Below are 18,076 nucleotides of genomic sequence, written 5' to 3'. Positions count from 1 at the left end.
ACACATGCATTGATCGATCCAGCAGACATTTACAAAGCATTGTCTATAAATCAAACACTGTTTTAATATTTAAAACAGGAAATTTTTAATATTTAAAAAAATTTAAAGTTCTTGAACTGAGCTCTTGATCAAAAATTAGAGATTTAAATAAATTGTTGTAGACCAGCCAGGTGTGGTGGCACACGCTTGTAATCCCCGTACTTGGGAGGCAGGAGGATTGCAGATTTGTGGCCAAACTCAGCAACTTAGACCCTGTTTCAAAATAAAAGAATAATATTGGGCTGGGGGTGTGTGGCTCAGAGGTAGAATGTCCCTGAGTTTAATCTCTAAAACTATTAAATAAATAAACAAACTGTTATATTGTGGTGACACAATATAGGAAGTTATTAAATGTACCCCCTTCAAGATAGGTCAGAGAGCATGAAAGTGTGTGTGTGTGTGTGTGTGTGTGTGTGTGTGTGTGTGTATGTGTGTGTGTAGTGCTGGAGATTAAACCAAGGGCATTGGGCATGCTAGGCAAGTGTTCTACCACTGAGACAAATTCCGCAGCCCCAATCTGATGAAGAGTCTCTTGGATAAGAAACTGGGTATATGTGGAAGAGGAAAAATATAAAATGTATAATTTTGTTCACAGGGAACTTCTGAAAGTATTGGAAAGCAGACAGCTATTAAGTTGTAAAGTTTGTGAATATACACCATTATTTCTGTATTAAACAGGTCATTATAAAAGAAATAACATGAAGAAATTTAGAACTGATTGGGATCTTAGAGATCATCCAGATCAGTCCCTCCTTTTGCAGATGGAGACTTTGCAGTGGTGAGTGGTGAGTGAGCTCCCTAGACCACCGAGCTGGGGGAGATTAAACTAGGATCCCAGGCTGTGGACTGCAGGCGCTAAGCAATACCCTGTTCAGAATTACCTTATCTAATTGGCTCTCCTTAACTGGAGAAATTAATCAAGACTGTATAGTATATTGGGCTTTGTTCTCTAAATTTTTACAAGTAAACATCCAGTATCATTATATACAGGCATTATTTGGAGCAGTCATATAAAAAGGGCCCCTCTCAACCAAAAGCTTATATGGTGAACATAAGATCCACATTTATATGTGTTTAGAAATATAGACATAGTCACCATACCATTTATATGTGAATAATGCTTTGTACTTGACAGAGCACGTTCCTATGCGTCATCCCACCACACATGCGCACTCGTATCCCAACTGTGGGGTAGAGATTGAACAAATTAGACTATTGCAAGTTGGGGTTTGGGACTTAATGCCACACAGGTAGCAAGTGGCAGAGCCAGGGCTCAGATTCATGTTTTTCCAGTGCATTGTGAGGGTCTTGCTATTATATTCTTATGGCCTGTCTAACACAAGGACTATGAAACATTCTCGGATTTTTAATTGATATTTGCTATGACCCACACTTTCCTGGAAGTTTCAGGGATACAAAGTGATTTAGGACACAGCACAGTTTAGAGTCCAGTCTATCTGAGGAAGATGGGCTTGAAATAAATAAAATGTGACATACATAATATAGGTTTTAATTAAAAACTAAATTTGTGCTGAGTTTAATAAAAATCTAAATTTTATCTTATTTTGATTAAAACCTAAACTTGGGCAGTAAACATTCTCTAGATACCAGACTATATTAGGAAATAATAGTTTCCTGATGGCTTATTTTGAAAAGCCTAAAACTGAACTCTATTATCAATTTACACTACATTCTTCAGTTTACTTAATTCAATTTATATGTATTAATGATGCATAAATAATTTAAAAATATTAATTACAGGAGAGTTCTATAATGCCAAATGCCATGTTGTGCAAGAATTAATGTTCGTCTTATATTCTGGCAAGGGAGCAACACAATTTGGTCTTTTTCATGGACATGAAACAGCCTTGTCACAGGCCTAGTTTTCAAAACCCTTTCACTGCAGAAGCGTCCTTCCTCTGTGGCACCTGCAATGTGTACTCTGTACTCTGGCCAATGAAAACTGTTACACAACACATAGGTAAAGGGAGAATTTTATGCTTCAACAGATACTGCCAAAATTCATACCCAGGTAACTGGTACCTTCAAACTTGGCCTTTCATTACTTGTTTTTTTAAATAGATAGGAAAATGTGAGAAATATTTCAAAAATTAGTTTCCTGCTGTATTTTTAATTTATCTTTCTAAATTCTGCTGAAAGATTACTTATATTTTCAGGGGTTTACTGTTAACTTTATAGTTTGGTATTTCCTGTGGATCCACACTTTACTATTTTTAAACCTTCACTTTTCCATATGGTTTATCATGAGTAATAACAATTGTGTTGCCTCCCGTGGAAACAAAAAAGATAAGAGGTAAATTGTTGCTTCTCCAACAAAGGGCTTGATTACATCTGGGTTGTTTTTAAGGAAGTATTTTTATTTCCCAATGTAACTTAATTTCACATTAAGAACAGTTGGTGAGAAAATGGGGTTTATGCCCATTTTTCTGCATATGGTTAACCAGCTTTGCCAACACCACCTGTTGAAGAGGCTATCTTTTTGTCAGTGTATGTTTTTGGCCCTTTTTTAAAAAAAAAAATCAATTGTCTGTAAGTGTGGATTTATTTCTGAGTCTTCTATTCTGCTCCATTGGTATATATGTCTGTTTTTGTGCTAGTACCATGCTGTAATAATTATAGTAATAAAACCATGCAGTTTTATTACTATGGCTTTTTATTATAGTTTGAAATCAGATATTGAGATGCCTCCTGCATGGTCACCCTGCACAAGAGTCAATTCAAGATGGATCAAAGACTTGGAAATCAGTCCAGAGACCTTGCAGCTCTTGAAGAGGGCATAGGTCAAATACTGCAACACATAGGCACAGGTCAAAACTTTCTCAACAAGACCCCCACAGGCACAAGAAATTAAAGGGAGAATCAATATGTGGGATTGCATTAAACTGAAGAGAAAAGAAAACTATCAAGAACCTCAAAAGAGAGCCAACAGAATGAGAGAAAATTTTTGCCAACTACTCTTCCAATAGAGGACTAATATCTAGAATAAACAGAGAACTCAAGAAACTCACTGCTTAAAAAAAAAAAAAAGGGCAAATGAACTGAATAGACATTTCACCAAATATCTAAATGGCCAATAAATGTATAAAAGATGGTCAACATTATTAGCAATCAGAGAGATGTAAATCAAAACTACCCTAAGATTTCACCTAACTCAATTAGAACAGCAATCATTAAAAACACAAGCAAAGCTGGGTGTGGTGGCGCATGCTTTTAATCCCAGCATTCGGGAGGCTGAGACCAGAGTATTGCAGTTCTCAGACAGCCATAGCTACTTAGTGAGGTCCTCTGCAACTTAGTGAGACCCTGTTTCAAAATAAAGAATTAAAAAATAGGGCAGGGGGTTTATCTCAATGGTCAAATGACCTTGGGTTCCATCCCCAGACCCCCCCCCCCAACACACACACACAAAGAATAACACAAACAACAAATGCTGGCCAGGGTATGGAGAAGTGAGAACTCTAATACATAGCTGGTGGGATTGCAAATTAGTGCATCCACTTTAGAAAACAGTATGGAGGATCCTCAGAAGAATGGGAACAAACCTACCATGTGATCCAGCAATACCAATTCTGGGTACTGGGTATCTACCCAAAAGAATGGAGACCAAACTACCAAATAATAGCTTTCAGGATAATGCATGTGTATCATATCTATGTTCATAGCTGCACAATTCACAATTGCCAGACTCTGAAACCAACCAAGATGTCCATCGACAGATAATGGTTTACAAAACTATGGAATATGTACACAGTCATAAAGAAGAACAAGCTGGGCATGGTGGCTCACGCTTGTAATCCCCACGCTTGGGAGGCTGAGACAGGAGGATCGCATGGGTTCGAATCCAGCCTCAGCTACTTAGTGAGGCTCTCAGCAACTTAGTGAGACCCTGTTTCCAAATAAAATATAAAAAAGGTCTGGGAGTATAGCCCGGAGGTAGAAAGCCTCTGGGTCCCACCCCAGTACCAAAAATATTAATAAATACAAAAATAAAGAAGAGCAAAATCTTGTCATTTGTGGGGAAATGGATGGAACTGGAGAATATTATGCTAAGTGAGATTAGTCAGTCACAATATGTAAGAAATTGGATGCTCTCCCTAATGTGCAGAAGCTAGAGAGAAAAAGGATCATAGGAGGAACTCTAAACAAAGAAGAAACCATAGATGAGCAAATAAGGTGACCTGAGGGGAATGAGAGGGGGAAAGAGAGAAATTCCCTAATGCACATAAAGTACATTCATCAACTTATAAAAGTCAATCAGTAAGCCAAAATTGAGATAAAGATAGAGCGAGGGAATGGGGTAGGAAGGGCTAAATGAGTGATGTGGGCATGTATTCCCCTACCATCTTGTACCCATTAAGATGTATGACCACAGTGCACCAATTTAAAAAATGTGATATAAGAATGCTTGGTATTACTGATTTTATCACCTCTCATTCCATTTTAATTGATATTAGCATGATAACAGCCTACATTAAAATTTTAACTTTGTAAGACTTTGGTGTGGTGGTTCTCTAACTAACCACATCTTGAAATCACCTGGGAAGTTAAAAAAAATAGTGTTAAAAAGTAATTGGCCACCAACTAACTTCTATCTAGAGATGTTCCTCTTTAATCAAATGTGTGGGGTTTTTTTGTCTTGCTTGTATGTTTTCTCTAACATGAGGAAGCTAGGAAGTAATGGGGACACCAGTGGCACTTCCAGATAATGGAGAAAAAATCTCAATGGAGCCAGGGAAGTGTTCTAAGGAAAGAGAAAGGGAAGAATGAGGTTCATTGAAGGAATTACTACCGTTGGCTATGTGGACATATGTGAGAATACCAATTTCAATCTCAATACTCTGTATGAAGAAGGGCAGAGATGGAGCAGTGGGGAGGGTACCAAGTACTGTGTGCATGTATGTCACTGTCAACATGATTTACATTTTGATATGAGACTATAATATACTAATAAAAATATAAAAGTAAGACATAAATATTAGACTATTAAAAAAAGAATTTTCCCCTGCTGCCCTCTCAGTGGGGTTTAAACTTGCTTGATGTTTGTTTGGCCTTGCTGGATTCATGAATTGTAGTTTGCTGAAAGAAGCTAAAATTTTAATGTGCCTAAGTTTACTTTTAACAATAGTGATGCTTGAGCACCTGCCACCTGTCACCTGTGTGGATAATAATTCAGTGGATGCAATCTTGGAATTCATGTGTTTAAAAACTTCCAGGTGATCTTTATATATAGCCATGCTCAGAGAGATGCTACAAGGGTTTAAAAATCGTTTTAAAAGATAAACAGGAATGACTCCAATGCTACATCCATACACAGAGGTATCACTACCAATCTCACTAACATGTACAGCAAGGGAAGGGGAGTGGGGTATAATCTGAAAGGAAACGCATTAAACTTCATGTTTAAATAGGCAGTCTGTCTGTGCTGATAACCACCATATTATAACAACAAAAAAGAGAAGCAAAATTGTATTTTGGGACTATTTTTATGTATTACATAAGCAAGTGTTATGGTTTGAATGTTCGTGACCTCCCAAAATTCATGGGCTAAAATCTTGACCCTCAGATGACAGCACAAGATGGTGATTAAGTCTTGAAGGCACCAAAAGATTAGAATCGCCAAGAATGGGATTGGTCTCCTTAAAAAGAATCGCAAGGGAGCTCATTCTTCCCTTCCACCAAGTGAGGATACAGCACACTGGGGGAGAAAACAGGCTCTTATCAGACACCAAATCTGCCAGCAGCTTGGACTTCCCAGTTGCCAGAACTGTGGAAAAATACATTTCTATTGTGCATAGCCACCCAGTATAAAGTGTTTTGCTATAGTAGCTGGAAGAAAGCAAGCAAGTCCCCCTCCCCTTTTCTTGCTGTTGGAAAAATTTTTTCAGACCTAGAAACATGTACCACCTACTTGAATGATTATTTTATCTTCCTTGTTTCCACTTTTCCTGTTCTGAAAGTAAAAGGTCCTTATGATAGTTTGTATAATAGATCAATGTATTGATTGAGGAATACATTTTTCTAGCAGGCTATAATACCATAAAACTTAAAAAAATAGCAACACTTTTTTATTTTTTTTATTTTTTTTATTTTTTATTGGTGCACTGTATTCATACATCATAGTGGGATACAAACTTTTGTAGACATACATTTACACATCGCCCAGTCAGTCCCCACCCGATCCCCACCCCATTCTCTCCCTATCCCTCCTTCCCATACTTGGCTTAGTGGTTGACATCTAGTATCATAGCAATTTATCCAAAATTAAAAATGATAATCTCACATAATAGTTTCATTTGTCTGATACCAAGCTTTTGATGACTTAAAGATAACATTTCAATATTTCTTTTTACTTTCTTTCTTACCTGAGAATTTTTTTTTATTTTTTAGGTGAAACTATCATATATTTATATATTTATTTTTCAGAAAAAAAATATCCTAATATGGAATATGGACTCTAGATACCCAAAACGATCTTGAAAAAGAACAAAGCTAGAAGATATATATTTTCTGATTTCAAACTATATAAAGCTACAATAATTGAAACAGTGTAGTACTATTCTAAAGGCAGATATATAAACCATTGGAGTTAAATAAAAGCCTAGAGCTAAATTCTTCCCTATATTGTCAAGTTATTTTGACAAGGTTTCCACGAACATTTGGTGGTGGAAATAATAATTTTTTAACTAAATATTGTTGAAACATAATAATTACATGGAAAAGAATAAGGTTGGACCTTTACCTAATCCCATATACAAATATTAACTCAAAATAGATAAAAGACCTAAATATAAATCTTAATACTATAAACTTTTAGAAGAAAATCTGGGTCATAAAACCTCACAACATTGAAATTGGCAGTGATTTCTTGGATATGATTTCAATGGCACAGGCAACAGAAGAGTATACAAACTCCCTAAAAAATAAAAAAAACTGTATATCCAAAGACAATGTAAACAGAGTTAAAAGTTACTGATAGAATGGGATAAAATATTTCCAAATGCTATATCTGAAGGTATATTAATATTCCAACTAGAAATCCTAAAAATAGTAACAATAAAAGCAAACAATACAATTTAGAGATAGGTAAAAGACTAACATAAATAATGAATCTCCAAAGATAACCAATCTTAGTTGTCTGTTGGATGGAAAATCTTATTTCTCTGGTTCTGGTGTGTTACCTATTTCTTCTTTGTAGTTAATCTATTTGAGTATTTTCTCTACCGCTGGTTTTGAAGACAAAAATTCCTTCAGTTTCTGTTTGTCATGGAAGCTTCTTATTTCTCCATCTAATTTGATAGAAAGTTTTGCTGGGTAGGAAATTTTTGGCTGGAAGTTGTTTTCTTTCAGAGTTTAGAATATGTTACTCCAAGCCCTTCTGGCTCTCATGACTTGGTTTGGGAAGTCTGGAGTGATTCTAATTGGTTTGCCTCTGAATGTCACTTGGCCCTTTGTTTTTGTTGCCTTTAAGATTCTCTGCTTGGCTTCCACATTGGTCATTTTGACAATTATGTGGCGTGGGGATCCTCTTCTCCGATCCTGTCTAAAGGGAGTTCTATAAGTTTCCTGGACCTGTGTATCAACCTCTTGCTCTATGTTTGGAAAATTTTCTGCTAATATTACTTCCTTGAAGAGATTGTTGATCCCTTTGGTTTCACTTTCTTTTCCCTCCTCTATTCCAATTATTCTTAGGTTAGCTCTCTTAAAATGGGCCCATATTTATTCAATATCAGATTCCTGCTGTCGGATATTTTTTCCTAGATTAGAAACTATGCGTTCATTTTTGGAATGATCATCTTCTAAGAGCGAGATTCTGTTCTCCATGTGGTCTAATCGGTTGTTTGTGCTTTGAATTGAGGCCTTTACTTCATTAATTGCATCCTTTATCTCTTTTTGGCTCTCTCTGAGTTCTTTTCGAACTCAGAGAATTTATTTATTTATTATTTATTAGAATAATTTATTTATTATTTATTATTAGAATTTATTATTTCTACAGTTATTTTCCTGATTTGATCTTCTAGAGATCTCTGATTTTCAGTTTTATCGGGTTCTGATGTTGTGGGGTTGTGAGCATTCATTGCTCCAGTATTATTCCTCTTTCCCATGATTTCGGAAGTTTGTGCCTTCTCTGGGTTCTTCCCTTGGGTCCTATGACTTCACTTAAGGTGCTCTGGATCTCGAGTCAGTAGAACCTCAGACCCCACTACTCCTTTACTGGGTTGTATCACAGAGTCTCCGACCCAGAGAGTCAATAGAGGCTGTTTTAAACTATGGGGGATGCCAGGTTGCACATTCTCCTATGGTGTGATATCTCTGCCACCGCCCCTCCCCAACTGGATCAAGTCCCAGGGAGTACAGTACTGGGATTTCTCCTTTGTGGCCCGCAATTTGACTCACTGTTCTTGAGTACGCAGATGTAGCTGGACTGGATTCGGTGAATTCTCTGCTGCTGCCGCCGGTGGCAATATGGCGCCACTGCTACGCCCTCGGCCGTGAGGCTGGCGTATTTCTTCTTGGTTTTGATTTCCACTCTGAATCCCTGCAGCGTGTGCTGAGCTCAGTCACTGGGAGCTTTAGATTTTACTGCGGCGAGAAATCCCGCCTGGCTGTTCCGCAGCAGCTCACCTCGGCTTGCTGTAGCCGTCCGGTGAACTCGCCGCTGCCGCCGGCAGTATGGCGCTGCTGCTGCGTCCTCAGGCGTGAGGCCGGTGTATCTCCTCTGTGGCTCTGAGCTCTGTTCTCAGTCCGCTTTCTCTCTGGAGCCTGGTGATTTTTTTGTTTCTCTGGTGATGGTATTTTCTGGCTATGAAAGGCGCTGATTTTGTGGTAATGGAGATTGGTTGTTATCGGGGCTCTTAAGCCCCGCTTTTCTCGGTCACCATCTTCCCGGAAGTCTCTCACAACACTTTTTTTTAAAATTCGCCCATTTTATGAATTTACCTGGCAGGAGACAAAAACAAAGCAGAAACCAAACAAACAGCACCTAAGTTAATGACCTAAGTTAATGAGAGGCACAGAAAGCTTGCTACATGCTGAGTTCTTTCCTTGAGAGGCACTGAGGATTGGAGCCAGGTTATCATGCATGAAACATAAGAATAAACTGTATCTTAGGTTTTTAAAATTTTATTTGGAAATAATTTCAAATTACAGAAAAGTTAAAAGAATCAGACTAATTAGAGAAAACAACATATACTTTCTCCCAGATTACTCTATTGTTCAATTTTACTTCCTTTCTATATATATGTACTTGAGTACACACACATTTATTTCTGAATTTCTTGAGAGTAAGTTGCATAATTCTTGGTCTAAAACCCACAAATACATCAATGTGTATAGCCTAAGAGTATAGTGTGTTACCTAATCACCATGCTGCTTTATTCTAATTTCCAATCTATTGTCCAAAGGGCTTAATATTGTCCTTTGGATAATTTATTTACCTCAAGTACAAAATCAGTCAAAGATCATTTTCTGCGTTTACTTGTCATGTGCTTTTAATATCATTTACTGTCTCACATTTCCATAGTCTTGCTTTGTCTTCTGTGACACTGACAATTTTGATGAGTCTGTCAATACTCTCTTCTCTTTTATCACATTGCTCAATTGGGATTTGTCTGCTGTTTCCTCATGATTAGATTCAGGTATAGGTTCCAAGCCAGAATAGTACAGGAGCGATGTATTTCCTTCTCAGAGTATCATATCAGAAGGTACATGTTAGTCACCTGCCCTTTATTGGTGAGGTCAGTTTTGATAATCCAAACAAGGGTTCCTTCAATTTTCCCACCGCATGGTTACTATTTTTTCCCTTGAAACTAATAAGCAGTCTTTGAGGAGATACTTTAAGACCAAACTCTCTATCACAATATCTCCCTTGCCTTGTCACCCATTGATAGTTCTTGTCTAAGACAATATTTGCTGTAATGGCTGAAAAAATGAGTTTTCTGGTTCAAAACTCCTTCCACATTTGCCAATAGGCACATGGTACTCTATATCTCCTGTTTATATCTCTTTTTCTGTCACTCTCATTATCAGTATGGATTCATCAGTTCCTATTTTTCCAATGGTTTTCAATTTATTATTTTTCTCAATTATTTTTCATTTGAACTTTCCCATGTGGGGCCAATGTAAACTCCTTCATATTTTGGCAACATGCCTCTATCATTTCTTTGAATATTTCTTTTTTCTTTTCTTTCTTTCCTTTTCTTTCTTTTTGTGGTCCTGGGGATGGAACCCAGGGGCCTCTACCTCCCGGCTACACCCCCGACCTACCTATTTTATATTTTATTTTGAAACAGGGTCTTACTAAGTTGCTGAGAACCTCACTGAGTAGCTGAGGCTGCCTTCGAAACTGTGTGATCCTCCTATCTCAGCCTCCCACATTCTGGGATTACAAGCATGCGCCACCAAGCCCGGTTTATTTTTCTGCTTTCTGACTTAATATTTCAGACGCATCTTGTGTCTACCCTGCCCTGGATTTGAATCAACCATTTCTCTAAGAAATTGGTTTCTTTTAGTGGGGAATGACATCAGACATCAAGATCTGAGTGGTGGCTATGCTCATTTCTTTGCTTCTGAGCAATTTTGTGTGTGTGTGTGTTGTGTGTGTGTGTGTGTGTGTGTGTGTGTGTGTTACTGGGGATGGAACCCAGGGGCATTGTACCTTAGAGATACATCCCCAGCCCTAGTTTTTAGACTTTTTATTTTTGAAACAGGGTCTCACTGAGTTGCGAAGGGCATTGCTAAGTAGCTGAGACTGTTTGCGAACTGTGATCTTCAGGTCTCTGTCTCTCCAGTGCTGGGATCACAAGCGTGCCCACCACGCCCCGCTGCTTCTGAGCTTTTTTAACAGACAAAAGTAGAAAATCTATGCATATATATGTGTATATATATATATATATATAAATGTATACATATCACACACATGCATGCTGATATGCCTGTGAAATTATGTCTGCTCATGTATATGTATCTATATATACATGTATATATGTATAATATAGATACATGTATATATAGATATACATGTATATATGTATAATATATTATATATATATATATGTATATATATATTAAAGATCATGATTCCATTCCAGTATGGTTCTTTCATGTCTTTCTTCAGTCTATATTTGTATGTGCCTTCTTCCACAGCAAATACCCTGTTTCCTATCAACAGAGACACGCTTCCTTATTTACTCTATCATATAATACAGTTTTATTTTTACTTCAACACAGCGGCGCCTCATTCTTGCCTGTCAAACATTACTGGTCCCAGTAATTCTATGACTGTTTCCCTAAAAGAAAGGAGCTCACATGTCCACAAAAAGTCTTTTACAAGATTGTAGCAGCTTTATTCAGGGTAGCCAAAATTGATAATAGTCCAGTTGTCTTAGCAGAAGAATAGTAGATAAACGGACATATTCATACAGTGGAATAATCATCATCAATAAAAAGGAACAAAGAATCATTATATGCATCAATGTGGATGAGTTTCAGAAAACATGTTGAGTTAAAAAGGCAGACAGAACACATTGTATGATTCCATTTATATGAACAGGCAAAACTAACTATGGCGATAGAACAAACCACTGCTTGCTTTTGATGAGAGTGGGACAGGGCAGGCCAATGACTTGGAAGGAGCAGAAAGAAATTTACTGGGATTAAGAAAATGTCTCATATCCCAATCAGGCTATGTGTTACATGCATTTGTCACAACTCATTCGACCTCATCCTTATTATCTGTGCAGTTTACCCCCTATAAATTAGCCCTTACTGTTTTAAAAATTAGCTAGAGTAGAGTAGAGGCTGCTCCTATTAGCTGAGACTAGAAATCCTCCACTTAAACTAGCTCCTTCTCCTGAACTGCTTCTTTTCTGATTTCCCTCCCTCGTACCTCTTCTGGCTCCTGAAACATTGGCGGTTGCTACCTGGTCAGTACTTTTACTATCTATTATTTATTTTCTTATTATTTCAAAAATATGAGTATAGCATAGGTTAAAATGTCACAAATAATTAGTGACATTATCAACTGTTGAGGTCTGGCCAATATGTGTTTTAATATAATAAGAGCATGAAGGCAAATTAAAAATAAATAACAGTAAATTTTAGATTCCTACTCAGTTTAGGCCTATGGCAATCTGATATGTTAAGAAAAACAAAGCAGAAAAATAAAAAAAGCAAACTTCAATGTAGTCAGGTCTTGTCAAAAGAAGCAACGTTAAATGATGGAATACCATTTCCAACGAGGAAACAATTTTCTCAGACCTTCTCATAGATTCTGGTGCAAACCACGCCCTTCATCATACATTCCTTAAAAAAGAAAGAGAGATTGAGTATCTAAAACTCATGTGAGAGAAGAAATTTGTAATAAAAACAGAAATTCAAACTAGAATCATAACATTAAACTTACAAAGGAACAAAATATCTAGTATGCCAATATTCAGTGATTCGGAGTTGTTACCATTGAAATTAGAGAGGCATTTTTGCTTATTTTATCTATTTTATTTTATTTTATTTTATTTTATTTTATCTTATTTTATGGTACTGGAGTTTGAACCTAGGGTCATTCTACTTCTGACATACATCACCAGCCCTATTTTTTAAAATAGGGTCTCGCTAAGTTGCCCATGCTGGTCTTGAACCTGTGAACTTTTTGTCTAAGCTTCCTAAGTACTGGGATTGTAGATGGCTAAAGTTTTCAAGTAGATTTGTGTTACTATAAAGGAAAATTTTAAAGTGGCAAAATTTTATGCACAACTCTCATGCTTATAAATGTAGCTTTAAAAAATGCTTTCCAAAACTATATGTGCATTTCATTAACTAAAAAAAAGATTTAAATATACCCCCTACCATTCATATATGAATTCATTAATCCATGTTGGGTTTCCATACTGGAATTTTCTCCCTGTGGAAACATGTTGTGCAGCAAGTGCAAAGAACCTCTGAACTGAAGAAAGAAGCATTCCAAACATTACTTGAAGACAGGTGTGGTGGTGCACACTTGTAATCCCAGCACTTGGCAGGCTGAGACAGGAGGATCTCAGAGGTTTGAAGCCAGCCTCAGCTACTTAGTGAGGCTCTCAGCAACTTAGTGAGACCCTGTTTCCAAATAAAATATAAAATAGGTCTGGGAGTACAGCCCGGAGGAAGAAAAGACCCTGGGTTCTACCCCCACTACCTCACATACACAAAAAATTACTTTAATCTATTTACCTGAATATATATGCTAATTAATAAGCACAAAGATTTCAAAACTCATTAGAGGTCATCTCATATAACCTTTGCCATTATTTATATTAACTAAAAGAGTAGTTCAGCTTGCATTGCTGACTTGGTTCAATAGAGGTTACTGTAATGCTTGAAAACAAAATGCTTAGATATCTACAGTCTACAATTGAGCCTTTTAGAGTGTATATAACTCTTAAAATCAGACTTTTTTCATTGTGTGTCCAAACTAGGAGATTTTTTTTCACACTTTCTTTAACTTCACTTTTACTTTTTAGGTACTGTTATTTCTTTTTTGTGTGTGTGTGTGGGTCTGGGGATGGAACCCAGGGGCATAGACCTCCAAACTACACCCCCTGCCCTATTTTTTATTCTTTATTTTGAAACAGTGTCTCACTGAGTTGCAGAGGGCCTCACTAAGTAGCTGAGCCTGTCCCTGAACCGCAATCCTCCGGTCTCAGCCTCACGAATGCTGGGATTACAAGCATGCACAACCACGCCCAGCTGGTACTGTTATTTCTAAAACAAGTCATCTTTGTTACTAAAATTTTCATCCAGTACTTGAAGATGAACCAATATTCAACCTCAAGACATGAGATGATGGTCTGAATATCAATCAATCATGCATTAATTCTAACTTTGTTCTCAGCCATTTATATCCATTTGTTATTCCCAAAATGAAAGACTATTTTGAAAACAACATGATCAACTTATGGCGTAGCACTCTTTCTGTAGCTGAAGTACTATTTCTGAAGTTGGAAGTACTCTTACCACCACCAGTTTTCCATCCACCAGCTTTCTCCTAATGGTTGTCTCTTTGCCATCCCATTTCTGCACTTGATTCAAGGCTCCTCTTTCCAGTGTAACAACGCTCTGAAAGACAAGTCACAGAATCAACTTGCTGGACTTTGGCCAATGAAAAGAAACAGTACATTCAGTATTGAACTATTTTCATAATTGATATCATGTGGGACACATTCATTTTTAGCCCTTTGAAACACTATTGAGAATAACCATCTTCCTTGAGCTGTTACTGGCCAGCTTTATAGAAAGACAGTTAAGATTACCTTGGTTTTCCTATTGTCAGCTGTAGTTTCTTCAAATTCCTGGCCCAGCTTGAAAGAGATTTCTGTATTCTTAAAGGTACTTTCAGTTCGTATAGTTATATAATCTCCTTTCTTGCTAATGATCACACTGGGTCTGGCCAAATTTCCCAGTTTTCTGGTGGCTAACCCCACACCTGAAAATCAAGGTAGCATTAGAGTTGTGTTGAAAAACATAGCATACCTGGAGAGACTGTGGAGACCACGGTCTGGTTCAGTGGGGCCTTAGGTGTGTAGGGGGCAGCCAGGGACCCTCACTACTAAAGGCCTCCTGCCATGATCTCCACCCAATGAAAATAAATGCCTACAATTAGAATATTTAGCCTTTATGATTATAAATGAGTATTAAACCAAGTGCTGTGGTGCATGCCTATAATCCCAATTGGAGAGACAGAGACAGGAGGATAGCAGGTACAAAAAATCAGCTTCAGCAACTTAGTGAGACTTTCAGCCACCTAGTAAGACCCTGTTGCAAAACAAAATTATTAAAAGGGCTGCATGTAGCTTAGAGGTAGAACCCCAGAACCCCTCTGGATTTAATCTCCAGCACCAAAAACCAAAATAACAGAAAAAAGTATTAAGTAACAAATATTTATTATACCAGCAGTTTTTTTTAAAGTAAAGGTGTTCAGGTTTTTTTAAATTGCACGTTGTTACACTTTTACACCCAATTCTGTACCTCACTGAAAATCATTAATTATAGATTTAATGAAAAATAAAGATGTTTTAGTTTATACACACAAATATTATAAATATATTTTTAGTTTGTGCATAAAAATAGAATATATTTAATGAGATTTGGACATACAAATATTACTCCATGATATTTTCTCCTCAGAAAAATATTATGGATATATAGAATACTCTTCATATCCTTGATAGACTATCTTCCCCAAATTTTGTGGCTTCTGAGTCTAGCTGGTAGGAAGAAACTACCAACATACCTTTAATATCTGTACCATTACAAATGATAAAAGACAAATAAAATGATATTTTTGAAAACTTATCTACACCACACTGAATCTCACTATGATCTATAATTATAGTGCACCAATAAAAGTATTTTAAAAACTTATATACATTTGAAAAACTAAACAAAATTAAATTCAAATATCATTATTATTATCAAAACTATAGAAATATATGGAAAAGGAGAAATGTTATATAAAAATACATGGAATAAAAACTAGTGTTCTAAGATTCCATTAGAAAACCTGATTTTTAGATTTAGTTTTTCATATTAAAGGATAAATGAGCTTGAGTATAGAGTCACATGCCTGTAATCTCAGAATTTTTTTATTCCAAAATAGGCTTCAGCTGAGTGCAGTGGTATGCACAAACCTCTAATCCCAGTGCTTGGGAAGCTGACACAGGAGGATCACAAGTTCAAGGCCATCCCTCAGCAACTTAACAAGGCCATCAGCAATTTAGCAACACCTTTCTTCAGAATAAAACATAAAAAGGGCTAGGGGTGTAGAATGCCCCTGGATTCAATCCCTGGTATCTCAAAAAAACAAAAACAAAAAATCATATCTATGTCTGTATAAAAATTCATATCTCTGTCTATATCTATGTGTAATAAAAAAGTGAAGAATTGCAGCTAACAAATGTGAACTGTATATTCTTTTAGATCTGATTAATCTTTTACTATTATTTTATATAACTTAGGACAATGTCTTCCAAACTAAATCATAATGTCTGGTATAGAGCCTGAGGTTTGACATTTACCTAAGCCTTGGATACTCTAATTTGAAAAGACCTTGAATACTCTAATTTGAAAAACAATGAAACTGTAGGATCCTTCATTGAGTCTTTCTTGCATTTTGATTCATTCTCAGCTACAAAGTGAAGCCCATAAATCTAATGGCTTCATAGTATAGAGCATTCCCATAGGTTCTCGTAGTTTTCCAGATAACAATGGCATGATTCTGTTCATGTTATCTAAAAATGAAATCTTATACCCAAGAATTCTGCACAGGCAGGTAAAGCTACACTCTGACAAGCATGACCACCCGTGTCACTGGTATCCTCTCTACTACATTTAAACCTAGGGAAATCTGATGCTAGCGTAAACAACTTTGAATTTGCTGCCATAACCCCAGCTCATTTCATCTCTCAGCAACTTCTCTATGCTAGGAGCACTCTAGCATAGGAAACATTTTTATTTTTCAAACTCTCTATCTACATGATTATGTAATAATGAAAACTTTGAGGTAAAGAGAGAGAAAAGTTTTAGTTTTAGTTTGGTTAAATATCAAAATTTTATTCTGAATTCTTCTTCTTTTGTTTTCTTGGTACCGGAGGTGCAACTCAGAGTTTCATGTATATTAAGGAAGTGCTTTATCACCGAGCCATATCCACAGTCCTTTTTAAAAAAATAAAATGAGATAGGGTCTCACTAAGTTGGCCAGCCTAGCCTCAAACTCTACTGCCTTGGCCTTCTATGTAGCTGGGGTTATAAGAATATATCTAACTTAAATTAAGGTTTTTCTAGTATTCAACTCCTTATTTTATGAATTCCTTCATTGCTATAAAATTAGCTTTTAGAGACAGGCATAGTGGTACACGTCTGTAATCCCAGTTCTTGAGAGGCTAAAGCAGGGGGATCACAGGTTGGTGGCTGGGCCTCAGGAACTGAATGAGATCCTGTATCAACAAACAATAAAATAAAATAAAACTGGAGATACAGCTCAGAAGTAGAATGCCTCTGAATTCAATACTTAGTCAGTCTCTCTCTCTCTCTCTCTCTCTCTCTCTCTCTCTCTCTTTCTCTCTCTCTCTCTCTCCTCCCCATTTAGAAAAGCCATAGAATACGTTGGCTGAGCTTCCAAAATTTCTGTTTGGATCTCCAGTGAAGGCCTCATTGGTCTGAAACTGCCTCCAACGGGAACTCGGTGTGAGTTTCATGCATTTAAGTCACTTCAATAAACGTAAGTTCTATTACACCTGCCACAAATAGAATGCAAATAAGTTATCCGAACAGCACAAGATTAATCCCAGAAGAGGATTATATTCAGCCTGCCCACTCTTCCCCAGGTTCCTAGAAAAAAGAAGGAAAAGCCATGCGGCCTTCTAGAAAGGAATCTCTGAAGCCAGAACAAAGGGGAGCATTTCTTACCCAGAGCCTTCATGTAATCATCAAAGTGCTCACTGGAGACAAGTTTCCAGGTACCCAGGAATTTGTTGCTCATCGTAATGGGTGAAGGTTCAGCACTGTCTAGATGAGATACAGGAGACGAGGAGATGCTGAGCTCTCGGAAGATTGTTTTTAAAGACATCCAGAGCATGTGACTCTCACAGAGACCCAATGGGGAAGGGTGATGTCGGGCCAGGATGATGAATGACTCTTCAATCATCAGCTGCCAGCCATCAGCATGAAAGGAACCCCACATAATGTTTCGTTTTGTTTCCAAAAATATATAAAAGTGAATGAGAGTACCATTTGTATGTTCAAAAACATTTTTTGGTTGATCTTACATTTATAAAAGTGCTTAGGTTCTTAATGCTTTGCAAAAGACTCCACGGATTATATGATTGTGAATGAATGAGTGGGGAGGGGTGTTTAGCCATTTCGGTCGCTCTCAATGCTGAGTTCACACAATTAAGAATTCTTATTGAAAGGGAGGAAAGAGAGGAAAAGGTCCAGGAGTATTGTGCCCAGAGTTTCAAGTATGTTGTGGGAGAGCAAGGCCGGGGGG

At 37.0% G+C, this 18,076-nt stretch overlaps 1 protein-coding gene across 1 annotated transcript; it reads right to left on the bottom strand.

The window, feature by feature from the left end:
- Nucleotides 1–12,309: 12,309 nt before the first annotated feature.
- Nucleotides 12,310–17,605, bottom strand: LOC308261729 (myelin P2 protein; the record flags this gene model as incomplete). The annotated part of the gene is made up of 4 exons (XM_080693840.1): nucleotides 17,497–17,605; nucleotides 14,343–14,515; nucleotides 14,047–14,148; nucleotides 12,310–12,360 (listed from the first exon to the last, which is right to left on the bottom strand). The coding sequence occupies exons 1-4, from the start codon at nucleotides 17,567–17,569 to the stop codon at nucleotides 12,310–12,312; spliced, it is 399 nt and encodes a 132-aa protein (XP_080549966.1). The 5' UTR covers nucleotides 17,570–17,605.
- Between the last annotated feature and the right edge of the window lie 471 nt (nucleotides 17,606–18,076).

This window comes from Muscardinus avellanarius (genome assembly GCF_963383645.1).
Source record: "Muscardinus avellanarius genome assembly, chromosome: 4".
NCBI classification, from domain to species: domain Eukaryota; kingdom Metazoa; phylum Chordata; class Mammalia; order Rodentia; family Gliridae; genus Muscardinus; species Muscardinus avellanarius.
Note: the sequence above shows the minus strand (reverse complement) of the source record. Positions and strands in the feature narration are given on the sequence as shown.